Genomic DNA, 27620 nt, shown 5'->3' with positions numbered 1-27620 from the left:
CTGCTTCACCATTCCTTTTTATATGTTTTGTAAAAGATTTTGGGTTCCCTTTTATGTTACCCACTAATCTTTTCTCATAATCTCTCTTTGCCCTTCTTGTATCGCTTTTCAATTTCTCCCGCATTCTGTATTCTGCCCGGTCTTCGACTATTCTGTACCTGACATTTGTCGTCAAACTTCCCTTTTCTGTTTTATTTTAATCTCCTTAGTCGTTGAGGGAGCTACAGCTTTGGATTCCCCCATCTTTCCTCCTTTGGGAATATGCTTGGTTTGTACCCTAACTCTCTGCCTTGAAGGCCTGCTATTGCTCATTTACTGTTTTCCTGGCCAATCTTTGTTTCCAGTCCATCTGTCCTAAATCCTTCTCAAATCACTGAAATTGGCTGTCTTCCAGTTGGGTATTTTCACCATTGGTTTTTCTTCATCCCTTTCCATAACTACTTTAAACCTAATTTTATTATGATCACTATTTACCCAGATGTTCTCCCACTAAAACACACTCCATTTGCCCTACTTCATTCCCCAGAACGAGATCCAGCACTACTTCCTTCCTCGATGGGCTAGAAACATACTGTTTAAGGATGTTCTCCTGTACACATTTTAGGAATTCTTTAGTTTCCTTGCCCTTTACTTTTTTTTAACCTAGTCTATATTAGGGTAATTGAAGTCTCCTACTATTACTGCTCTATTATTTTTAAATTTCTCTGAAATTTGTCTGCAGATTGCCTCCTCTACCTCCTCATTATTTGGGGGTCCATAGTAAACTCTCCTTTTCGCAACAGCTCCTTTTCTATTCCTTAACTCTAACCAAATAGATTCAGCCTTTGAACCCTTTAGTACATTGTCCCTCTGTAGAATTGTAATATTATCCTTGATCAGTACTGTTAACCCCACCCCTGTCTTTTTTCCTTCCCTATCCCTCCTGAATGCAGAGCAGCCGGGAATGTTTAGTTGCCATTCCTACCCATGTTTGAGCCAGGTCTCCGTTATTGCCAATATATCATAATCCCACGTGGAAACTTGCGCCTGCAGCTCGTCAATCTTATTTGTAACACTCCTCGCATTAACACAAATGCATTTCAACACCATGCTAGTGTCGGCTTTGCATTTTTCCTTCATCTAATTCCTGCTCTTTCTGCACTCATCTTTATTCTGACTGTGTCCTAATCATAACCTCTTTGTTATTGTATTTTGTGTCTCTATTTGTAAAACCTAAAATGCTATTGGTTTATTTTAAAACTTATTTTTGTATCTGCGCTCACACATTTAAGGTATCATAGGGCCAAAAATCCTTAGGCAGTGATATGAGCAATTACATTAGGATCGCACTCACCAGAGACCTCCACTGGAGTATGTTGGGTCAGAGGGAAGTCCCATCATTTAATTACCAATGGTGGGTGCCCATGCTATTAGGGGCACATCTCAGGTGCTCACCAGTTCATAAGGCAAAGTATCCAAATAATAAAGAGGATGACCGTAAGGAATATGATGATCTTAGGAAGGAGGTTAAAAGACCATTAAGAGAGAAATCGAAATGAAAATATCAAAGAATAGAAAAGAAGTAGTAAAGTATTCTGTAAGCACGTAAGTAACAAAAGTAAAAGTAAGATAGGAATAGGGCAACTATGGGATGAGCAAGATGAACATCCAGGAGATAACACCAAAATGGTAGGGATCCTGAATGAAAACTTTGCTTCAATTTTAATTGAAGAGGCTACCAAAGAGGAAATTATAACTGTAGTGAAGAGGGATATGATAGTTAAGATGGAAAGAAAAGAGCTACTAGTCAAACTAGCCAAATTAAGGAGGACAAAGACTCTGGTCCAGATGGATTGCACTGGTGGATACTCAAAGAAACTAGGGAGGAGATAGCAGAGGCGCTAGTAACTAAATACAAAAATTCAATAGTAAAAGGCATTGTGGCCAATGTAATTTCTTACTTTAAAAAGGGAGATAGAACTAACCTAGTGAGCTATAGATCCATTAGCTTTACAACATTGGTAGGAAAGATACTAGAATCTAGAATACGGTAGCCAAGTGGTTGTTACTGAACTTGTAATCCAGAGAAATGGGATTACCATCTACAAGATACAAGTCAGGAATGTGATGGAATACTCTCCACTTGCCTGGATGAGTGCAGTTCCAACAACACTCAAGAAGCTTGACACAATCCAGGACAAAGCAGCCCGCTTGATTGGCGCCCCATCCACCACCCTAAACATTCACTCCCTTCTCCGGCACACCGTGGCTGCAGTGTGTACCATCCACAGGATGCACTGCAGCAACTCGCCAAGGCTTATTCGACAGCACCTCCCAAACCCGCGACCTCTACCATCTAGAAGGACAAGGGCAGCAGGCACGTGGGAACAACACCACCTGCATGTTCCCCTCCAAGTCACACACCATCCCGACTTGGAAATATATCGCCGTTCCTACATTGTCGCTGGGTCGAAATCCTGGAACTCCCTTCCTAACAGCACTGTGGGAGAACCGTCACCACACTAACTGCAGCTGTTCAAGAAGGCGGCTCATCACCACATTCTCCAGGGCAATTAGGGATGGGCAATAAATGCTGGCCTTGCCAGCAACGCCCACATCCCATGAATGAATTTTAAAAAAAAGTTCAAATCCCACCATGGCAGTTTGAGAATTTGAATTCAGTTTATTAAAACAAAAAGCTGGTATCGGTAAAAGTGACCATTGAAGCTGTCAGATTGTGTAAAAACTCAACTGGTTCACTAATGTTCTTTGGGGAAGGAAACCTGCTGTCCTTGTCTGGTCTATATGTGACTCCAGTCCCACATCAACATGGTTGACTCTTAACTGCCATCTGAAGTGCTCTAGCAAGCCTCTCAATTGTATCAACAATAAAACCATATAGTCGTTCAAGAAGGCAACCCACCACCACCACCTCTAGGCAACTAGGGATGTGCAATAAATGCCAGTCTTACCAGCGATACTAACATCCTGAGTGAATTTTTAAAAATGAGGTAACAAAGCATCTAGAGACAGAGAATATAATTTTTTTTTAAAGTCAGCATGGATTTTTAAAAGGAACCAATCTTATTGAATCCTTTGAAGAAATAATAGAGTAGATAAGGGCAGTGTAGTGAATGTGGTATACGTGGACTGTCGAAAGGTCTTCGATGAGGTGTCACATAAGAGACTCGAGACAAAGGTCAGGGCCTGTGGAGTCGGGGTCTAGATAACAGAATGGATTGCAAGATGGCTACAAAACAGAAATCAGAGGGTAGGAGTTAAGTGAAGTTTCTCAGACTGGCAGAAAGTGGGAAATGGTGTCCTGCAGGAATCTCTGCTGGGACCACATTTGTTCATCATATATGTAAATGAGTTGGACTCAGAAATTGGAAGTATGATGTTGAAATTTGCAGATGATGGGGGGATATAGTTAATAACGTGGAGGACCACCAAAATACAGGAAGACATAAATAGACTTGCGGAGTGGATGGATAAATAGCAAATGAAATTCAATATAGAGAGTTGAGATGTTTAATTTTGGTAGGAGGAATAAGGATGCCACTTATTTCTTGGAAGGGAAGAAACTAAATGGGGTAGAGGAGCAAAGAGACCTGGGAATACAGATACATAAATCACTGAAAATAGTTTCACAAGTTGATACGGCCATGAAGAGTGCTAACAAAGTACTGGGATTCATTTCTAGAGGCATAGAAGTCGTGTTTAACCTTGGTTGGACCACACTTGAAGTACTGTGTGCAGTTCTGGTCTCCATACTATTAAAAAGGATATGGAAGCACAGGGGTAAGTGCAGAAAAGATTTACAAGGATGTTACCAGAATTGAGAAGATGCAACTATCAGGAAAGATTCAGCAGGCTGGGGCTCTTTTTTTCTGTGGAAAAGAGGAGACATGATAGAGGCCTTCAAAATTATGATGGGGTTTCATGGGGTTCATGTGTAGAAACTGTTTCCACGTGGGTGAGTCCAGAACAAGGGTGCATCAATATAAAATATCCACTAATAGATCAAATAAAGAATTGAGGAATTTCTTTGCACAGAGAATGTGGAACTCACTGTCACGTGTGATTGAAGCAGATAGAATTGATGTATTTAAGGGGAGGCTTAATGCATAAATGAAGGTGAAGAGAATGGAGGATGCAGAGGCAGGATGGAAAGAGGTAATTGGTGTGGGAGGAGGCTTGAGTGGAGTATATACACCGGCATGGACCAATTGGGCCAAGTGCCTGTTTCTGTGCTGTAGATTCTGTGTAATCCTATGTAATGATGCTACATTTTCTCTTGTATCATATACCTGGATTTTTGCAACAATTCTCCTTATTGAATGCCTTCCTGAAAATTTATGTACACTGCAGCTACTGCATTGCCTTTACACAATCAGTTAATACTTCAAAATAAATTCTGTCAAACGTTACTTGCCTTTGTTAAATCCATCTGGCTGTGATTTATTATCTTAATTTCTAAATACTGATTTGATCTCAAATTGTTGATTTGAAGAGTTTGCCCACAACTGACTTGTCGACTAACTTGTCTGTAGTTACTTAATTTATCCTTCTCTGCTGTATTGAATAGTGTGACATTGGGTACCGATTGAAAAATTATGTTCAGAGCTGCTGACTTCCTTCAAAGCCCTGGGATGCATGGCATCAGAACCTGATGGTTTATCCACTTAGTTCTGCTAAAATCCTTTTCTACAGTAATCTTCTAACAGTTTCGCCCCCATCCTCCTTTAGTACACTTACATTCTCAGTTGTCACGATTTGTAAACACCGACGTAAAATACTTATTTAATCTCTCCACCATACCTACACTATACCTTCATTTTCTGCATCTAGATTTATCCCTGAACAGTCCCACGTAGTAATTATTTTACTTTTCATATGCTTGTCAAAGCCCTTACCATTTCCTTTTTATTTTTTATCTGTTACCCTTTTTTCACATTCCCCTTTAGCCCGTCTACTCTCCCTTTTCACATCCTCACTATACTTTCTATATCGCTTATAGTTTTGTTTAGAAAGAGGCCTGGTTTTATTGTATGTTTTTTTTAAATTTCAGTTTGCTTTTGATGTGGTATTTGATGTTTTAGTCACAGCTTTATCCATTTCCTCTCATTTTATGGTGGTTTCTAGGTATATGCCATCTGATGCCAGAAGTACCATCTGTAATCTGAGGGCATGAATGCTTGATTTACTTCCATGGCATTCCTCTGACCTGTGTTTCTACTGGGGTGTTATTCTGGGTTTTATTTTAAATAGGCTAACTGCTTCTCTGAAATGCTGGACAAAAGAATGTTGTATGTTTGTGTTGTATGATATCATCAATGGTAATTTCTAGGCTTTAATTCTTTGAGTGAATGTACAAAAGAGCAGTTCAGCTGGTTAGTACTCTAGCTTGTTTTTTCCCCTTTTTCTTTGATTTTTCTCTCTGGGAAAGCAGATGTTCAGTGATGTAGACCCAAATGGACTGCCAGAGACAATTAACAAATAAATGTAAAAGTTTCTCAACATAATTTTACCTATCCTGCATAGATAAACCATTGTAGTAGTTAGAATGCTGAATATTTGATGGAGGATCTGATTCAAACATCTTTTTTGTAGTATAGTGTGAATAAACAAAAATGATGTAAAAATACTACCGTTTCTGTATGTCTATATATTAAGGATTGACAGTAAAACGCACAAGGCCCAAATGGCTGCCCTGACGCACTTTCGTAGCCCAGTTCGCTCGTGGTTCTTAAAGATCTTGCTGATTCTGATAGAATCCTTCAAGACCTCAGCATATTTAAGTAATTTTGTACTCAGAAAATTAATAGTGTGAATTTTTTTTCCCCCCAATGTTTTCAAATGTAGCCAGGTCCATGGAAATCTACTGGAAGGGAGAACAAACCTGGCTTACTTTTCTCTGGCCATGATTCAGCATTTACAAGTCCTATTGCGATGATCAAACCTTCAGCGCAGTTCATTAGTAGTTCTTGTCACATTTCTCCAAAAGAGGTATGATGATAATGCAACTCAATCTTAATTGGTACTGTATGATATTACCATTTATCTCATTCATGACATAATTGAAACCTGCTCTGAACATTACTTTGGAACTGCCAGTCTGTATGAGATCCCAAAACACTTCAAGATGCAGCAGTGATCTTATAATCCATGCTTATTCTTTTTTTTGATTGTAGTACACTTTTCTGACGTATTCCATAAGAGCACAGTTTTGTCCAATATGAAGTGGTGGGAGCTAGTTTTGGTATTGCTTTCAGTGCAAATTATGGATGGGGAAGTGCTCGTCCAAAAGTCATTATGCTGTGTTTTAAGATACTGTTGGCACTCCCTTTTGTCTCTCCATCAATAGCTTCATGTGCAGGGAACAAAGGAGTAGGCCATTCAATGTTTTGAGCCTGTACAGCAGAACAATGAGATCATGGTTGATCTTTACCTCAAATCCAATTAGATGCCATTGTTCCATACCCCTTGATACCCTAACCTAACAAAAATCTGTCTAGTTTAGTCTTGAAAATTTCAATTGACCCAGCATCCACAGCACTTTGGGGGAGCGAGCTCCAGATTTCCACTACCCTTTGTGTAGAAAAAGTGCTTCTGGATTTTACTCCGAAATGGCCTACTTCTAATTTTAAGATTATGCTCTCTTGTTCTGGATTCTTCCACAAGGGGGTTGGAATCAGAGGAAATCCATTCTCTGTATCTATCCTACCTAATCCCTTACTTATTTTAAATATCTCTGTTAGATCAGCCCTCAACCGTCTAAACTCAAGGGAATACAAGCCAGGTTTATGCAACATGTCCTCGTAATTTAACCCGATATAAGCCCCGGTATAATTCTGGTGAATCTGCGCTCTTCCAAGGCCAATATATCTTTCTTTAGGTTTGGTGCCCAAACTTGAATGCAGCACTCCAGATGGGGTCTGACCAAGGCTCTGCATTACTGAAGCATCACTTCCTCAATTTTGTATTTCAATCCCCTTGAAATAAAGGACAACATTCCATTAGCCTTTTTGATTACCTTTTTTTAACCCGTGCACAAGCTGTTAGTGATTTGTGTATATGGACACTTAAATCCCTTTTTCTCCTCCACAGCTCCTAGTCTCTTATCATTAAAAAAGAATCCTGATTTGTCTTTCTCAGATCCAAATTGGGTAACCTCACACTTCCCCTCTATTGAACATCGTCTGCCATTTGTTTTGCCTGCTCACTTAGCCTGTTTATGTCCTTTTGTAACTCCCAGCTTCCATCCACGCAACTTACTACGCCACTCAACTTAGTGTCATCTGCAAATTTGGATGAACAACTTCTTTTCCAAGTCATTAATATATATGGTAACAATCTGAGTCACCAATACAGATCCCTGTGGGACATCACTTGTCACATATTGCCAATCAGAGAATGAACCCTTTATTCTTACTCTTTGTCTCCTGGCTCCTAACCAGTTACTAACCCATGTCACAAGGTTACCTCCAATACCGTGCACTCATTTTTGCTATTAATCTCTTGTGTGCAACCTTATTAAATGTCTTCTGGAAGTCCAAATAGACAACATGTGTAGACACACCTTTTTCCACCATGCCAGTGACCTCAAAACAAGTCAACCAGTATTGTGTTAGAATCATAGATACATAGAAAATAGGAGCAAGGGTAGGCCATTCGGCCCTTCGAGCCTGCTCCACCATTCAAAATGATCATGGCTGATCGTCTAACTCAGTACCCCGTTCCCGCTTTTTCCCCATGTCCCTTGATCCCTTTAGCATTAAGAGATATATCTATCTCCTTCTTGAATACATCTAATGACTTGGCCTCCACTGCCTTCTGTGGTAGAGAATTCCACAGGTTCACGACCCTCTGAGTGAAGAAATTTCTCCCCATCTCAGTTCTAAATAGCGTACCGCGTATCCTGAGACTGTGACCCCTGGTTCTGGACTCCCCAGCCATCGGGAACATCCTTCCTGCATCTGGTCTGTCTAGTCCTGTTAGAATTTTATATGTTTCGATGAGATCACCTCTCATTCTTCTAAACTTGAGTGAATATAGGCCGAGTCGACCCAATCTCTCCTCATTCGTCAGTCCTGCCATCCCAGGAATCAGTCTGGTAAACCTTTGTTGCACTCCCTCCATGTCAGTGACATCCTTCCTCAGATAAGGAGACCAAAACTGCACACAATACTCCAGATGTGGTCTCACCAAGGCCCCATATAACTGCAGTAAGACATCCCTGTTTCTGTACTCAAATCCTCTTGCAATGAAGGCCAACATACCATTGGCCTTCCTAACTGCTTGCAGCGACTGGTGTACGAGGGCACCCAGGTCTCATTGCATCTCCCCTTTTCCCAATCTATCACCATTCAGATAATAATCTGCCTTTCTGTTTTTACAACCAAAGTGGATAACCTCACATTTATCCACGTTTCTACAGCATCTGCCATGTTCTTGCCCACTCACCCAACTTGTCTAAATCACATTGGAGCCTCTTTGCATCCTCCTCACAGCTCACATTCCACCCCAGCTTTGTGTCATCTGCAAACTTGGAAATGTTACATTTAGTTCCCTCATCCAAATCATTGATATATATTTTGAATAGCTGGGGCCCAAGCACTTATCCCTGCGATACCCCACTAGTCACTGCCTGCCACCCGGAAAAAGACCCGTTTATTCCTACTCTCTGTTTCCTGTCTGTCAACCAATTCTCAATCCATGCCAGTATATTCCCCCCCCAATCCCTTGTGCTTTAATTTTGCACACTAACCTCTTGTATGGGACCTTATCGGAAGCCTTCTGAAAATCTAAGTACACCACATCCACTGGTTCTCCCCTATCTATGGGAGGGAAAGTAGAGAGTGAGGAGGACATAAAAAACCTACAAGGGGATATAGACAGGCTGGGTGAGTGGGCGGAGATTTGGCAGATGCAATACAATATTGGAAAATGTGAGGTTATGCACTTTGGCAGGAAAAATCGGAGAGCAAGTTATTATCTTAATGGCGAGAAACTGGAAAGTACTGCAGTACAAAGGGATCTGGGGGTCCCAGTGCAAGAAAATCAAAAAGTTAGTTTGCAGGTGCAGCAGGTGATCAAGAAGGCCAACGGAATGTTGGCTTTTATTGCTAGGAGAATAGAATATAAAAACAGGGAGGTATTGCTGCAGTTATATAAGGTATTGGTGAGACCGCACCTGGAATACTGCATACAGTTTTGGTGTCCATACTTAAGAAAAGACATACTTGCTCTCGAGGCAGTACAAAGAAGGTTCACTCGGTTAATCCCGGGGATGAGGGGGCAGACGTATGAGGAGAGGTTGAGTAGATTGGGACTCTACTCATTGGAGTTCAGAAGAATGAGAGGCGATCTTATTGAAACATATAAGATTGTGAAGGGGCTTGATCGGGTGGATGCGGTAAGGATGTTCCCAAGGATGGGTGAAACTGGAACTAGGGGGCATAATCTTAGAATAAGGGGCTGCTCTTTCAAAACTGAGATGAGGAGAAACTTCTTCACTCAGAGGGTGGTAGGTCTGTGGAATTTGCTGCCCCAGGAAGCTGTGGAAGCTACATCATTAAATAAATTTAAAACAGAAATCGACAGTTTCCAAGAAGTAAAGGGAATTAGGGGTTACGGGGAGCGGGCAGGAAATTGGACATGAATTTAGATTTGAGGTTAGGATCAGATCAGCCATGATCTTATTGAATGGCGGAGCAGGCTCGAGGGGCCAATTGGCCTACTCCTGCTCCTATTTCTTATGTTCTTATTCTACCAATTACATCCTCAAAAAACTCCAGTAGATTTGTTAAGCATGATTTCCCTTTCATAAACCCATGCTAACTTTGTCCAATCCCGTTAATGCCTTCCAAGTGTTCTGTTATCACATCTATTATAATAGACTCTAGCATTTTCCCCACTACTGATGTTAGGCTAACTGGTCTGTAATTCTCTTTTTTCTGTCCATCCTTTTTTAAATAGTGGGGTTACATTTGCCACCCTCCAATCTGTAGGAACTTTTCCAGAGTCTATAGAATTTTGGAAGATGATCACCAATGCATCCACTATTTCCAGGGCCACTTCCTTTAGTACTCTGGGATGTCGATTATCAGGCCCTGGGGATTTGTCAGCCTTTAGCCCCATTAATTTCCCTAGCACTTTTTTTTACTAATACTGGTTTCCTTCAGTTCCTCCCTCTCACTCGACCCTTGGTTCCCTAACATTTCTGGGAGGTTATTTGTGTCCTCCTTTGTGAAGACAGAACTGAAGTAAGTGTTTAATTGTTCTGCCATTTCTTAGTTCCCCATTATAATTTCCCCCATTTCTGACAGTAAGGGACCAACATTTGTCTTCACTGATCTTTTTCTCTTGACATATTTATAGAAGCTTTTACAGTCAGTTTTTATGTTCCCTACTAGTTTACTCTCATACTCTATTTTTCCCCTCTTAATCAATCTCTTTGTTCTCCTTTGCTGAATTCTAAACTGCTCCCAATCCTCAGGTTTGCCGCTTTTTCTGGCAATTTTATATGTCGTCTCTTTGGATCTAATACTATTCCTAATTTCTTTTGTAAGCCACGGTTGAGTCACCTTTCCTGTTTTGTTTTTGCGCCAGACAGGAATGAATAATTGTTGTAATTCCTGCACACGTTCTTTAAATATTAGCCATTGCCTATCCACCGTCATCCCTTTTAGTAAAGTTCCCCAATCTATCATAGCCAACTCGCACCTCATACTTTTGTAATTTCCTTTATTTAGATTCAGGACCCTAGTTTCGGATTCAACTACTTCACTCTCCATCTTAATGAGGAATTCTATCATGTTGTGGTCGCTCTTCCCTAAGGGACCCCGCACAATAAGATTGTTAACTAATCCTTTCTCATTGCATAATACCCAGTCTAGGATCGCCTGTTCTCTAGTTGGTTCCTCCACATATTGGTCTAGAAAACCATCACGTACACACTCCAGGAATTCCTCCCCCACAGTATTATTGCTAATTTGGTTTGACCAATCTATATGTAGATTAAAGACACCCATGATTATAGTTGTACCCTTCTTGTATGCGTCTCTGATTTCCTGTTTAATACCCTCCCCTACATCTCCACTACTGTTTTGGGGTCTATAGACAACCCCCACCAATGTTTTCTGCCCCTTGGTGTTTCTTAGCTCCACCCATACAGATTCCACGTCGTGATTTTCCGAGCCATATCCTTCGTCACTATTGCATTGATTTCCCCCTTTGCTAACAACGCTACCCCACCTCCTTTCCCTTTTTGCCTGTCCTTCCTAAATATTGAATACCCCTGGATGTTCAGTTCCCATCCTTGGTCACCCTGCAGCCATGTCTCCGTAATCGCAACTATATCATAACCGTTAATATCTATCTGCGCTGTTAATTCATCTAGCTTATTGCGAATGCTCCGCGCATTAAGACATAATGCCTTTAGACTTGTCTTTTTAAGATTGCTAGTCATCTTAGTATTATTTTGCACGATGGCCCTATTTGTTTTTCACCCTTGTTTTCTCTGCCTTCCACTACTGCTTCCCTTTCTGTCTTTTGTTTCTATCCTTGTTTCCCCCTCCTCTGTCTCCCTGCTCAGGTTCCCATCCCCCTGCCATTCTAGTTTAAACCTTCCCCAACAGCACTATAAGCACCCCCGTGAGGACATCGGTCCCGGTCCTGTTCCTATTTAACCTGTCCCACTTGCACATGTCCCACCTTCCCCAGAACCAGTCCCAATGTCCCAGGAATCTAAATCCCTCCCTCCCACACAATCCCTGCAGCCACGCATTCATCTGGTCTATTTTCCTGTTCCTATACTCGTTAGCACGTGGCACTGGTAGTAATCCTGAGATCACTACCTTTTGAGGTCGTGCTTTTTAATTTATCTCCTGACTCCTTAAATTCACCTTGCAGGACCTCATACCTTTTTTTAAACCTATGTCGTTGGTACCGATATGGACCACGACTACTGGCTGTTTACCTCCCCCTCCAGAATGACCTGCAGCCGCAGTGTGGTGTTATTAAATAAAAAATCATTCTGAACCAAGTGCATTTAGATGTTCTTCAGGCATAAAGTGGAGATCTTGAATAGGTGTCAGGAAAAAATATATAATATGCAGCCATAGCTTTCTGCTTGAGTATTTAATGGAAATAACTACTAACTTGGGGCAAGCCCTACTTCTATAAATGAGTGAAATGTACACCATTTCTGTGTACATTCATTTATTAATTTCAGTTAAAGTTATTCATTTAGCTGATATGGACTAAACTAGAGTGGCAGGGGGATGGGAACCTGAGCGGGGAGTCAGAAGGGAATAAAATTGAGAGCAGCAAGAGAGGGGAAGACCCAGGGGAAATAAAAACTAGAAAGCGTAAGGCGATTAACCCAGCATCAAAGCTGTGGCAGGGGGTTGGGAACCTGAGCAGGGAGACAGAGGAAAGCGTGTCAGGAAGGGACAGAAAGTATGGAGTAAAAGGTAAAGTGTTAAAAAAAGGAAAAAGCAGGAACTAAGTGTCACAAAACACTGGTTAGGCCACAGCTGGAGTACTGTGTGCAGTTCTGGTCGCCACACTACAGGAAGGATGTGATCGCTTTGGAGAGGGTGCAGAGGAGATTCACCAGGATGTTACCAGGGCTGGAGCGCTTCAGCTATGAAGAGAGACTGGGAAGATTGGGTTTGTTTTCCTTGGAGCAGAGGAGGCTGAGGGGGGACATGATTGAGGTGTACAAAATTATGAGGGGCACAGATAGGATGGATACTAAGGAGCTTTTTCCCTTCGTTGAGGGTTCTATAACAAGGGGACATAGATTCAAGGTAAAAGGCGGGAGGTTTAGAGGGGATTTGAGAAAGAACTTTTTCACCCAGAGGGTGGTTGGAGTCTGGAACTCACTGCCTGAAAGGGTTGTGGAGGCAGGAACCCTCACAACATTCAAGAAGCATTTGGATGAGCACTTGAAATGCCATAGCATACAAGGCTACGGACCAAATGCTGGAATATGGGATTAGAGTAGACAGGGCTGGTGGCCGGCGCGGACACGATGGGCCGAAGGGCCTCTATCTGTGCTGTATGACTCTATGACTCTCTATGACTCTAAAACATATTTGAAAGTTCTTTATCTGAATGCACGTAGCATTCGTAACAAAATGGACGAGTTAATGGCACAAATAACTACATATGGGTATGATCGTGTGGCCATTACAGAAACATGGCTGCAGGGTGACAACGACTGGGAATTAAATATGCCAGGGTATTTAACAATCAGGAAGGACAGGCAGGAAGGAAGGGGAGGTGGGGTGGCTATGTTAATAAAGGAAGGAATCACTGTAATACAGAGAAATGATATTGGGACAAAGGATCAGGATAATGAAACAGTTTGGGTCGAGATAAGGAATAATAAGGGGAAAAAAACACTCGTGGGCGTAGTATATAGGCCTCCTAATAGTTGCAACTCTGCTGGAAGAAGTATTAATCAGGAAATAGTCGGGGCGTGTAATAAGGGAACAGCTATAATTATGGGGGATTTTAACTATCATATTAACTGGACAAATCAAATTGGGCAGGGCAGCCTTGAGGAAGAGTTTATTGAGTGTATTAGGGATGGATTTCTTGAGCAGTATGTAACTGATCCTACAAGGGGGCAAGCAACCTTGGACCTGGTCCTGTGTAATGAGCCAGGATTAATTAATAATGTCCTAGTTAAGGATCCCCTTGGAATGAGTGACCATAACATGGTTACATTCCATATCCAATTAGAGGGTGAGAAGGTTGGTTCTCAAACAAGCGTACTGAGCTTGAATAAAGGAGACTATGATGGTATGAGAGCGGAATTGATTAAAGTGGACTGGGAAAATAGATTAAAGGGTAAGATGGTACATGAGCAGTGGTGTTCATTCAAGGAGTTATTTTACAACTTTCAAAAAATATATATTCCACTGAGGAAAAAAGGGTGTAAAAGAAATGACAGCCATCCGTGGCTAAGTAAAGAAATTAAGGATAGTATCCGACTAAAAACAAGGACATGTAAGGTAGCCAAACTTAGTGGGAGGATAGAAGATTGGGAAGTCTTCAAAAGACAGCAAAAAGTAACTAAAGGATTGATTAAGAAAGGGAAGATAGATTATGAAAATAAATTAGTAAAAAATATAAAAACAGATAGCAAGAGTTTCTATAGTTCTATAAAAAGAAAAAGGTTGGCTGAGGCAAACGTAGGTCCCTCAGAGGATGAGACTGGGAAATTAATGGTGGGAAACATGGAGATGACAAAAATGCTGAACAAATATTTTGTTTCAGTCTTTACGGTAGAAGACACTAAGAATATCCCAACACTGGACAAACAGGGGGCTCTGGGGGGTAGGAGCTAAATACGATTAAAATCACTAAGGAATTGGTACTCAGTAAATTAATGGGACTCAAGGCGGATAAATCCCCTGGACCTGATGGCTTACATCCTAGGGTCTTGAGGGAAGTGGCAGTCGGGATTGTGGATGCTTTGGTAATAATTTTCCAAAATTCTCTGGACTCGGCAAAGCTCCCGGCAGATTGCAAAACTGCTAATGTAACACCCTTATTTAAAAAGGGTAGTAGGCAGAAGGCTGGAAATTATAGACCAGTTAGCCTAACATCTGTGGTGGGTAAAATTTTGGAGTCTATTATTAAGGAGACAGTAGCAGAACATTTGGATAAACATAATTTAATAGGACAAAGTCAGCATGGCTTTACGAAGGGTACATGAGCAGTGGTGTTCATTCAAGGAGTCTAACAAATTTGCTTGAGTTCTTTGAGAACATAATGTACCGGGTGGATAAAGGGGAACCAGTGGACGTAGTGTATTTGGACTTCCAGAAGGCATTCGACAAGGTGCCACATAAAAGCTTATTGCTCAAGATAAAGAATCACTGGATTGGGGGTAATATTCTGGCATGGGTGGAGGATTGGTTATCTAACAGGAAGCAGAGAGTTGGGATAAATGGTTCATTCTCGGACTGGCAACCAGTAGCCAGTGGTGTTCCGCAGGGGTCGGTGCTGGGTCCCCAACTCTTTACAATCTATATTAACGATTTGGAGGAGGGGACCGAGTGTAACATATCAAAGTTTGCAGATGATACAATGATGGGAGGGAAAGTGGAGAGTGAGGAGGACATAAAAAACCTACAGGGCGATATAGACAGGCTGGGTGAGTGGGCGGAGATTTGGCAGATGCAATACAGTATTGGAAAATGTGAGGTTATGCACTTTGGCAGGAAAAATCAGAGAGCAAGTTATTATCTTAATGGCGAGAAACTGGAAAGTAGTGCAGTACAAAGGGATCTGGGGGTCCTAGTGCAAGAAAATCAAAAAGTTAGTATGCAGGTGCAGCAGGTGATCAAGAAGGCCAACGGAATGTTGGCGTTTATTGCTTGGGGGATAGAATATAAAAACAGGGAGGTATTGCTGCAGTTATATAAGGTATTGGTGAGACCGCACCTGGAATACTGCATACAGTTTTGGTCTCCATACTTAAGAAAAGACATACTTGCTCTCGAGGCAGTACAAAGAAGGTTCACTCGGTTAATCCCGGGGATGAGGGGGCGGATGTATGAGGAGAGGTTGAGTAGATTGGGACTCTACTCATTGGAGTTCAGAAGAATGAGAGGCGACATTATTGAAACATAAAAGATTGTGAAGGGGCTTGATCGGGTGGATGCGGTAAGGATGTTCCCAAGGATGGGTGAAACTGGAACTAGGGGGCATAATCTTAGAATAAGGGGCTGCTCTTTCAAAACTGAGATGAGGAGAAACTTCTTCACTCAGAGGGTGGTAGGTCTGTGGAATTTGCTGCCCCGGAAGCTGTGGAAGCTACATCATTAAATAAATTTAAAACAGAAATCGACAGTTTCCTAGAAGTAAAGGGAATTAGGGGTTACGGGAAGCGGGCAGGAAATTGAACATGAATTTAGATTTGAGGTTAGGATCAGATCAGCCATGATCTTATTGAATGGCGGAGCAGGCTCGAGGGGCCGATTGGCCTACTCCTGCTCCTATTTCTTATGTTCTTATTAATGTGATATTATAAAGTTATGTGTAACTTCTGCTATTTTAGCAATCTGCTACGGTATGGCAAGTTTGAAATAACGTGACACTGCATTAATTTACATTAGAAATGTACAAGGATCATATGTGATTTTTGACTCTTATCCTTTTGTTCCCTAAGTTCCACTCTGGTGCCTTCTTGTGGCCAGGAGAGCAGAATTCTCGGCTGTTCTCAGACCTTGCAAGTATAGCTCCTGAGTTTGCTGCAAGGTGGTGTGAGAGCAGTGCAATGCTGAATGCTTTCCCGTCACTTCGATCAGAAACTGAGTGAAGGACCAGACTTGCATTTTACAATTCTGGTGCTGTCCATATGTGCCTTGACATGGAAAACCTCCATTTGCCACTATAAATTGTGTGGTGTAGGAAATGAGGTGGAGTTGATGTCAAAGTACCCATGGCATTAGATAAGCATGGAATTTCTCCCAGTGTCTTGGCAAATATTTATCCCTCAAACACCACCACTAAAATCGATTATCTGGTCATTTATCTCATTGCTGTTTGTGGACATTGTTGTGCAAATTGGTTGCTGTGTTTGCCGATATTGTAACAGTGATTAAATTTCAAATGTATTTCTTTGGCCGTGAAGCACTTTGGAATGCTTGAGGAAGTTCTTTCTGTATAAATTGCCTAGTGTGGGAAAGAGGGTGCAGTCGGATGGTCCATTGAGGTTGGAGTTGAAGGACATTGATACACCAGAGTAGAAGGTGTTTTCTTGTTCATCTGAGCAAGCTGAAACTCACCTGGAAATGCTTGATGTTGACACTGGCTGTCCACAATCTAACACTATCTAACTTACCTCCCCAGCTGCCATGTCAGGCCAAACCCATGGTATGGAACATCACCATTTAATTCAACGCGAAGCTAAGCTTCTCAATCTCTATCTGATCTGTTGCAAAGATTGTATTCTTCCACCGCTGGAACTTCCTTTGCTGATATCCCAACCTCTCCATCGCTGCTACTTAAACCCCAATGTATGTCTTTTTCATTTGGAGGATTAGTTTCTCCAGTGCTCTTCTCAATGGCCTAAAATGTCTTTACACATTTCAGGTAATCCAGAGCTCCATGTCCTGTGTCGTTCCTCCCCCCGCCCCCCACCCTGCTCACATCAGCCCCATCTGTACCAAGCTGCATTGGTTTGCTGTGCCCCAGTGACTTAACTTTAAGATCTTTGTCATTAAACTCTTCCAAAGCGTTGCCTCACTCCATCCGAGCGATCTTGACCAGCCATATCTTCTGCCTCTGACTTTGGAATACTAGTTGTTGCTCATTTCTGCTGCTTCACTGCTGCCATGAAATACTGTTCATAAGCAACTATGCCTTGCCACCTCTGTTCCTGAAAACGCATCTCGTGAACTGGGCCTTTTTTCTTCCCCTTTTCCCCCACCCCCATAATTTCTTCCTTTCTCCTGCTTCAGTAAGTCTGGAAAAATATCTTTGCCGCACGAGTTGCGAAAATGTGGAAGGCACCACCCCAGAAAGCCACTGATGCAAAGTCATTTGGGGTATTTAAAAGGTTGCAATATACTTGGGCAGTAATGGTATTAAGAAGTATGGAGAAAATTGAGATTAAAAAGCTGTCATTGCTATCAAAAATGGCAGAACAGGTTTGATGGAGTGCCCTACCCCTGTTCTTATGTATGTCCTCTAATTTGTGTTTTTTATTCAAGGAACAAATTATAAATGTAAATTGATAAAAATGACCTATTTTAGTTATAAAGCTTGTACGATGTTTTCCGAGGACCGAAATTGAATGTGGTGCTTGATTTTGTCATTCAAGAAATCAGTTGAAAATACTTTGTAGCTGTGGTGTTATGCCACTGGAAATCAAAACCTTATTTTCCCTACTAATGTCATTAATTGTCTGTGACACAGCTTTATACATTTTAACAGTTTATTTTACAGAATCTGTGCTCTCAGAAGTCTGATGTTGATTTACTATTAAAATGCATTGGACCAGTTGGCAGACATCTTTGAAATAAAATGTCATGTACAACTTCAAGTTGGAAAAATAATGGTTTGAGAATGCTCTAATTGTGAATTTCAAGGGGCACAACAAAATGAGAATAATCTTTTGTTTTGGGTAATGCCATCACTGAACTTGAACATTTTCTAAACTCACTTTCACTTTTTCAGACTCCTTCAAGCACCACACCTCCAATAGAGATCAACACAAGCCGTCTAATAAAAATGACTCGGGTGAAGACTGACAAGAAGAGTGAATTTTTGAAGGCACTGAAAGATGAACGGAATGGCGAAATCTCAGAACACAGAGACTTCGACAAATTAGAAGTTAGTTTTTTGTTTATATTTTCCTCCCTCAAGCATTGACTTATGTGATGTGGTTTAGCCGATTGAAAACGAGCCACACGTTGAGAAAGCAAAGTCCTTTCCTGTTGACGAAGTTGGTAGTATTGAGCAAGTGACCATATAGCGGCGCTTGGGTGCAATCTATAATTTCTTAGACCCTTTGGAATCCTGCTGCTCTCTATTGCTGCTGCTATGGGAAGGAGATGAAACTGTTTGCTTTTACAAACAATGCATTTGTGATTTTCTTAATGTATTTATGCACAACTGATTGGAAAATTTTCGTGATATCCATAAGTGACAGCCTGAAATGACCCAGTTGTGTAAATGGGTGGAGTGACCTTAAAGTCACTGGCAGCCGGTGGCCTGAGGTGGAGGTGGGCTGTAGGTCAGGTTGCAGCATGTAGCAGAATTCCGTGATGGCTTCCTTTGTAAAGTGAAACTTCTGCAGGCTCTACTTCCAGGGCAACTGGAGGTTTGTGCACTTTTGCCTGTTTATTCTGGTGTCAGGGTACCGCTGTACACCTCTGATGTTGCCTTATCAGCCTAGTGTCTTCCTTTTATTCCTTCTGTTCTGAAAAGCAAAGGCACTGGAGGATTCCTATTGGGAAATTGGATGAAAATGACAAAAATTGGATCATATGATATCAGCACATTTATTTCTGCTTGATTTTTGCTTGTGCCTGCCAGAAATGACAGCAGATGATGTTGAGGAATTCCAAAATAATGACTCAGACGATGAAGGTACGGCAGTATGAGTCCAAATCAGAATGTTGTGTGACTTGGAGGTGATGCTCGGACAACATTGCTGTTCTTCTTCTTGATGGTAGAGGTTGCAGGGGAGGGAGCTGCTGTTGAAATAACCTTGATGAGTTGCTGCAGTGCATCTTGTAGATTATCCACATCTGTAGTATGTACAATGAGTCCAGCGGCAGGGATACCAATTGAGTGAACAGCTCTGAATTGGATGGTGTCGAGCTTCTTTAGTATTGTGGCTGCATCCATCCAGGCAAGTAGTGAGTATTTCATCACACCCCTTACTTGAGCTGTGTCGACGGTGGAGAACCTTTTGAGGGGTCAAGAGATGAGCCACTTGTTGCAGAGTATGGATAGTCTTTTCCAGTCCTTTTTGTATGTTTCTATGGTTGGTAGAGAAGCTTTACATTTCTTACCGGTAGAATGCCCTTTCATGGGTTGTATGTCTTCATGCTGCGAAGCTGAAAGCAATGCACTCACGTTTTGTGATTGTTAAGTGGGGCAGGCCTCGCTGGACAGCAAGCAAAAAGATTACCAGTGCTGGTAAGCTGCATGATTTTGGCTGGTTAAACTCAGCAGCTTTCCTGTGAACATTTGAGGGTTTCTAAGCCTTGGCTGTTGCCAAACTGTACCTTAGTTCTTTGGTGTTGGGCAATTGGTATTTATCCCTACAGATGAAGAGTGTGTTGTCCATATCCAGCAAAAGAGACTTGTGTTCACATGGATTTCTCAGTAGCGTTGTTTGGAGATTGTTGAGTGTGCATGTCAGTTGACCAAAAAAAAATGAAGTACAGAAAACAGTTGAGCTAAATTAAATCAATGGAAACTACTCTCCTAATGGCTGAAGAGATGTGCCAATGGCACCTGAGAAAGAAACTCCTCAAAATCAGTTCTGCTTTCCCCACTCTTGAAACCTCTTGTCCTTTTGTCGTTGTCAAAGTCACAAATGACATCCTATGTGACTATGGCTGTAGTAACTTATCCCTCCTCATCCTTCTCAACCTGTCTGCGTCCATTGACATGGTTGACCACATCATCCACCTCCAACGCCTCTCCTCTGTCATCTTGCTGGGTGGGACTGCCCTCGCCTGGTTCCATTCTTATCCATCCATTTGTCGCCAGAGAATCTCCTGCAGTGGCTTTGCTTCCCGTTCCTGCACCACAAACTCTGGAGTCACCCAAGAATCTATCCTTAGTACTCTCCTGTTTCTCATCTACATGCTTGCCCCTTGGTGACATCATCCAAAAACATGCTGTCAGGTTCCACATGTACGCTGATGACACCCAGCTCTACCTCACCACCGCCTCTCTCAACTCCTCCACTGTCACTGATTTGTCACACTGCTTGTCCGACATCCAGTACTGGATGAGCAGGAATTTCCTCCAACTAAATACTGGGAAGACCGAAGCCATTGCCTTTGCCACTGTCTGAGGCTTAACCAGACCGTTCGCAACCTTGGCGTCCTATTTGACTTTGAGATGAGCTTCCGATCACATATCCGCTCTGTCACCAAGACTGCCTACTTCCACCTCTGTACATCACCCATCTCCACCCCTGCCTCAGCTCATCTGCTGCTGAAACCCTCATCCACGTCTTTGTTACCTCTCGACTTGACTATTCCAATGTTCTCCTGGCTGGCCTCCCATCTTCCACCCTCCATAAACTTGAGCTCATCCAAAACTCTGCTGCCTGAATCTTAACTGGCACCAAGTCCCATTCACCCATTTCCCCTATGCTCACTGACCTCCATTGGCTCCTGTTGCGGCAAGTCTCCGATTTAAAAATTCTCATCCTTGTTTTCAAATCCCTCCATGGTCTTCCTATCTCTGTGACCTACAGCCCTCTGAGATCTCCACACTCCTCCAATTCTGGCCTCTTGTGCATCCCCGATTTTAATCGCTCCACCATTGGCGGACATGCCTTCAACTGCCTAGCCCTAAACTCTGGCGTTCCCTCCCAAAACCTCTCCACCTCACGACCTCTCCTCTTTTAAGATGCTCCTTAAAACCAACTTCTTTGACCTAGCTTTTGGTCATCTGTCCTAATATCTGCTTATGTGGCTCGGTGTCAAATTTTGTTTGATAACACTCCTGTGAAGCACCTTTGGATGTTTTACTATGTTAAAGGAGCCATATAAATGCAAGTTGTTGTTATAGTTAAACCTTTACCCAGAAATCAGCCACTCAGCAGTAAAAAATCCACCTCATTATGTGTAAGAAGTTAATCAATCTTTGCATGGTTTGCACAGTTTGCTTATTTTTTATGTGAGTAGTCCATTCTATAATTTATTTGAATTGATTGGAAATGTTGACAATACCTTGAACAGCATAGATTTGTTTGTGGTAATAGTTCCATCTCACTTTTTCCTGTTTTATTATGGAACCTATTCCCAATAGCTTTGCAATTTTATGATGCCTAATTGGTATCTATTTGGGGAATGCGACTGAGCTGTTAACAATTTGACACAGATTTGAAGCACTGTAATTGATTTGTAATTAAGAACTTTCCTTTGACCATCCAACAATCTTTTTGGTTGCATTTGGCTACCAAAGTTGCAAAAAAAGTTTCTATAATTTGGTCAGAGGTCTCTATTTTTGGGCATCTTATCAGTGCTGTTGGTGGAGCCAGTTTCTTGCTGACGACTTGCTGCAGCATTATCGATAATGAAGCTGTCTTCATTGATCGTGCACAGGAATTCAACAATCCAGCTCCTTTTTAGAACGGTCTCTCACAGTCTTGCACCCACTATTCATGTAATCCTGCTCAGATGTTCTGCTGCGAATTGAGCAACAGTGGTGCATGTTATTGAAAAATATAAAAATAAAACACGTTTCCTTATAATATGCTGTGAAATAAAACTCTGTTTCACTTTACTATGAATCACATTATAGTATGATTAATTTGTGGGAGCTTTTTGTGTGTACTGTCTGGGTAATTGCTGCCTACTCCCATTATGGGCTTGCCAGTACTCATTCAAAATTGTTTTTTTTTCATTTTTCAATAATCGGGAATAGGAATTGGAATTGAAACAATACCATTTTAGAAAAGTGTTCTATAAATAGTGCTATCTACTATCCATCTGTTTTTGCAAAACAGGAGCATGCACTATTTATACATTTATTTGTTTATTTTAACTGTTTTTCCAATAGGACTGTGTCAGTAATATTCCAGAACTGAAGGAAAATGGGGAAGCGAATGGTCATCAGCATAGTCTCTCCATCTGTAGTCCAGAAAAAGACTATCTTTCCAGTTCTCTTGAAGCAGAACATAGGTATGATTTTTTAAAATTTTAGTGTGACACTGTTGTGACCAAATGAACAACAACATTTCAGTTGTACCGGACTGGACAGTACAATGAGTTTAAGAACCTCGATTTGGATTTAGTGCAGACCAATGGGATGAAAATCTTTTCTCTCTAGGAGAGAAGCTCCAAGTAAAAATGCATTTGGATAGTTTTAACTTCGTGAGCACAGGTTCAGAGTAGACAAATGTCCATAACTTCACATTAATTGGCACAAAATAGGCATTCTCTTTCAGAAAGCATAAGGATGTTTGGCATGAGGAAAATAAATATCACTGTGGCCTAGGGGAGATGCTGTTTTTGAAGTTTTTTAAAGTTTCTTCAGTCAGCAACTTGCATTTCTGTAACGCTCCTCATGTACAGGAAGATGTCTCAGGTTACTTTACTGCAGCAACAACAACCTACGTTCATGTAGCACCTTTAATACAACGCAACATCCCAAGGCACTTCACAATTCAGGTTTAGAAACAAGCAGGAGGAGAGGAATTGGGCAAAGAAGTAAGTTTTAAGGAGGTTTTAGAAAGTGAGGAGGGATGAAGCAATATGGAGGAGTTGGGGAGAATTCCACTGTATGGAAACTAGAGGACTGAAGACTGGCACTGAGAGTATGGGGAAGAATCCAATTGCAGTCCATTGCTAATCACATTTTGAACAGGCCAGCAGGTATAGATTTCCTCTTTGTCTGTGTATGTCGCCCTTGCGGTTACATCAGATAATTGCCTGTATCTGGATATACTAAATGCCTGTATTTTTTGTTTTGTTTATCATGTACCAGTCTTCCTCTCCCCTACCCAAAAATAAAGCATTTGATTGCTACCAGAAATGCCATAAGTGGAAACTAGTGATTTAGCAAGTCAAAATTGCTGAAAATCATGTGATAGGTGCAGGGGAAATGGCAAAAATTGCAAGGGATGATTTTTCTACCGGGGTTAGTTCAGTCTTTGTTATTTCTCCTTTCATCAGTACTTAAATTTTAATCAGATGTGTTAAAGTGTTGGTATTCTGCCTGTCTCCGTCTGCCCAACATTGAAGGAAGTTTCAGCTGGATAATGTACCAGCTGTCTTAGTCAGCAAGTGCTCGGCTCCAGTCATTGTTCAAAGTTACAGTCTAAATGATAGTATTGATGTGCAGAACTGAGTGCTCGCTGACTGTCAGACCAGTTGTTCACAGTAGTCAGCTGGAAACATCTTTCAGTATTCGGTGGGTTAGAGAGAAGCAGAACATGTTGCATATAAAATTGAAGTGCAAAGATCGGAAGAAACTGTCTGGGAACGTTGAGCTGTTAGATGAAAATGGCAGGATTTGTCTGGGATGTTGTGTTGTGACGTACAAGAGTGGGCTTTATCTTTAATTTTTACCCCAATAGAAAGTTTTGTCGTCTTTGTTTCTATAAAATGTATTTGAAGTTGGATGGGTCTTTTTTGCGATTATCCAGTTTCTCTTCTCTTACGACGTTTGTATATTATTTGTGTGATGAGCAAATTCATGGCACTTTTAGATCCTAATCTCAATAAAATAGATCCACAAAGATATATATATATATTTTTTTTTATTCGTTCATGGGATGTGGGCGTCGCTGGCGAGGCTGGCATTTATTGCCCATCCCTAATTGCCCTTGAGAAGGTGGTGGTGAGCCGCCGCCTTGAACCGCTGCAGTCCGTGTGGTGACGGTTCTCCCACAGTGCTGTTCGGAAGGGAGTTCAGGATTTTGACCCAGCGACAATGAAGGAACGGCGATATATTTCCAAGTCAGGATGGTGTGTGACTTGGAGGGGAACGTGCAGGTGGTGTTGTTCCCATGTACCTGCTGCTCTTGTCCTTCCAGGTGGTAGAGGTCGGGGGTTTGGGAGGTGCTGTCGAAGAAGCCTTGGCGAGTTGCTGCAGTGCATCCTGTGGATGGTGCACACTGCAGCCACAATGCGCCGGTGGTGAAGAGAGTGAATGTTTAGGGTGGTGGATGGGGTGCCAATCAAGCGGGCTGCTTTATCTTGGATGGTGTCGAGCTTTTTGAGTGTTGTTGGAGCTGCACTCATCCAGGCAAGTGGAGAGTATTCCATCACACTCCTGACTTGTGCCTTGTAGATGGTGGAAAGGCTTTGGGGAGTCAGGAGGTGAGTCACTCGCTGCAGAATACCCAGCCTCTGACCTGCTCTTGTAGCCACAGTATTTATATGGCTGGTCCAGTTAAGTTTCTGGTCAATGGTGACCCCCAGGATGTTGATGGTGGGGGATTCGGCGATGGTAATGCTGTTGAATGTCAAGGGGAGGTGGTTAGACTCTCTCTATATCGAGGGCAGTTTTCTGGGACCCATCTGTCCCAGTGCTGGACAGGCGCAGCCCGCCTGAAGTGTGTAGCATTTGTCTCTGCTGAGCGCAGCTGATTTTGATGTACGTGACCCGGTCACACTCCTGGCACAGGCGCTCCTGTGAGTAAAATGGATTTTAGCTGCATGCCTGGCTTCTGGCCATGGTGCCTTCTGGCTGCTGCTGGAGAGCCACTTGTCGACCCCAGGGCCTAAAGATCTTGAGGGTCAGCTTAAACATCTCTTTACCTACTTTTTTAGGCTCCTACTCTGTGTCTGTGCATTATCCCTGTATATTCTGTTTTAATCCTGAGTTTGAGAATGCCTTGAGTATTGAGCAGCTGGTTATTAAAATCTTGGAATAATAGACTGTTCAAATGAAAACATGGCATTTTAGAAGTCCATATAAACATGAAAGGTCACTGTTGTTGCTTTTTAGAATCTCTGCTGGGCTCTACCCTCCTTTGCTTAGTTAAATTGTTATAAACAAAACAAGACAGAATTGATACCAGCTATAATGTAAAGATCTTTTTGTAAAGCTTGAAAGATTTTTTTTTTAGCAGTAGCAGGATTAACCTTTTGAACTAATGTTCATTTCTGTACAGATTATTGAAAGCGATGGGTTGGCAGGAGTGCCCTGAAAATGATGATAACTTCTTGCCTCTGACTGAAGATGAGCTCAGGGAGTTCCAGGCTAAAACTGAGCAGGTGTGTATGTGTGTTGTATCATTAAAAAGAAACCTAAAAATAAGACTGCACTGATTTGTGTTTTAGTTTGAATGTATTACCAAGCCAGTGTTTGAAACCTTGACAATCACCCAACAAGATTATTTGCCAGAACCTCACGTGTTACGTCTTAGCTGGCCCATAGCTGCTCCACATATGGCAAATTTTGGTCTTCTCTTTGGATCTCTTCTGCCATGCAAAAATACACCACACGTTTCCTCCTGCTCTGAGTCGCTTTCAAGTGGCACAAACTTGTTATGTATGGTATGTGTATATATACACAAACAGTAGTCTACAAATCAAATTACAGCAATAACTTGCATTTATACAGCATCTTTAACATAGAAAAATGTTGCAAGGTGCTTCAGAGATATCGAGAAAAACTGATGCCAAGCCAAAACAGGAAAAATTAGGACGGGTAACCAAAAGCTAGGTCAAAGAGGTGGATTTTAAGAAGGGGTTTCGAGGAAGTGGAGAGGCAGAGGTGCTTAGGGAGGGATTTACAGATCACAGGCATAGATGGCTGAAAGCATAGCCACCAGTGGTGGGTGAAAGGAAAGGAGATACACAAGATGTCAAGGTCAGAGGAACGGTGAGTTTGAGGGAAAATTATAGCGCTAGAAGAAGTTATGGAGATAGGAGGGTGAGGTCATGGACAAATTTAAACGAGGATGAGAATTCGATATTTGAGGTATTGAGGGACTGAGACACACTGTCGGTAAGGATGGGTGATGGGCAAGGAGAACTTGGTGTAAAATAGGATATGGGTTAAAGTTTTGAATCAGCTGAAGTTTATAGAGGATGAAGAATAGGAGGCTGACCAAGACAATATTGGAATAATTGAGTCTGGAAATGACCACGGCATTATTGAATGTTTCAGAAGTAGGTGTGCTGAGGTAGGGGCAGAGGAAGGCAGTGTTACAGAGGTGAAATGGGGGGGTTTTATGATTGAGAAAGTAAACAGCTATAATCTCTGCTTGGGATCAGTTGGCATGAGGGTCGAACAGGACTCCAAGATTGTGAACAGTCTGCTCCAGCCTAGGACACTGGGCAGGAAGGGGGACGGATTCAGTGGCAATGGTGTAGATTTTGTGGCAGGGTCCGAAGACGATAGTTTTAGTTTCCTCATTGTTCTACTGGAGGAAATTACGACTTGTCCAAGACTGGTTGTTTTTTAAAATTATGAAGAGATAGGATTGGAAAGATAAAAACGGACTGTTTCTCGTGATTGAGGGGTCAAGAACAAAGGGACATAGATATAAGGATAAATGTAGGACAGAGAGCAAGAGAAACTTTTTTTTTTACAGACATGGTTGTGGAATGTACTACTGATGCTAGTGATTGAAGCAGAGACCATGTCGATATTTAAGAATAGTTTAGATAGGTAATTGAAGGAAATGGTTTCTCAAGGGAAATGGGATTAGGATGAGCACCTGGAATTAGGATTACTGCTTATGTGGATGATAAACATTATAGAATCAGAATAATACAGCCCATCGTACCCGTGCCAGCTCTTTGACACCAATATGGACTAGTTGGGCCAAATGGCTTGTTTCTGTGTAGTAATATCTAATTCTGAAATTAGGCTCAGCCTCAACCTCAGGAGAGTATCTCTGGATATACAAATATAACAGTTGCTTTTCCCTTTGTATTCTTTGACCAGTCATGTTGAGTTACTAATTTGGTGTTAATTGCCAAAAGTAGTGTGCATTTTATGCTTGGGATTCATCATGTCCATGGTAAAATGAATTGCTGTACAAGGTGCATCTTGATTTTGACTTTGGATCCTAATTAAAACTAAGGTAGTGCCAGCTTGGTTCAGTGGTAGCACACTCGCCTCTGATTCAGAAGGTTATGTGTTTAAGTCCCATTCCAGGATTTGTGCGCACAATTCAGTCTGACACTTCATTATAGTACTGAGGGAGTACGACATTGTTGGAGCTGCAGTCTTTTGGGTGAGACGTTAAATAGATGCTCCGTCTGCATGTTCAGGTGGATGTAAAATACCAAGAGGCGATGAACTGGTCATTTATCTTGTTTGTGGGACCTTGCAGTTGCATCTGTCTACATAACAGTGATTAAAATTCAAGAAGGAATTCATTGTGAAATGTTTTGGGATGTGAGAATGTGAAAAAATGCTATGTAAATACAAGTTCATCTTTTTCTAGATTTTTT

At 41.8% G+C, this 27620-nt stretch overlaps 1 protein-coding gene across 3 annotated transcripts in view; it reads left to right on the top strand.

The window, feature by feature from the left end:
- The window catches only part of gpbp1l1 (GC-rich promoter binding protein 1-like 1), a 74626-nt gene that overhangs the window by 38816 nt on the left and 8190 nt on the right, over positions 1-27620 (top strand). For 2 of the 3 annotated variants that reach the window (XM_067990153.1, XM_067990152.1), the window contains exons 8-11: positions 5845-5988; positions 18187-18342; positions 22264-22385; positions 25325-25427. In XM_067990153.1, the coding sequence (XP_067846254.1) occupies positions 5845-5988; positions 18187-18342; positions 22264-22385; positions 25325-25427 (525 nt within the window). The remainder of the gene's footprint in view (positions 1-5844; positions 5989-18186; positions 18343-22263; positions 22386-25324; positions 25428-27620) is intronic. The other variant, XM_067990154.1, reaches the window with a different exon arrangement.

The sequence above is a fragment of the Heptranchias perlo genome, chromosome 9, assembly GCF_035084215.1.
Source record: "Heptranchias perlo isolate sHepPer1 chromosome 9, sHepPer1.hap1, whole genome shotgun sequence".
Taxonomy (NCBI): domain Eukaryota; kingdom Metazoa; phylum Chordata; class Chondrichthyes; order Hexanchiformes; family Hexanchidae; genus Heptranchias; species Heptranchias perlo.
This window is presented reverse-complemented; position numbering and strand designations above follow the sequence as displayed.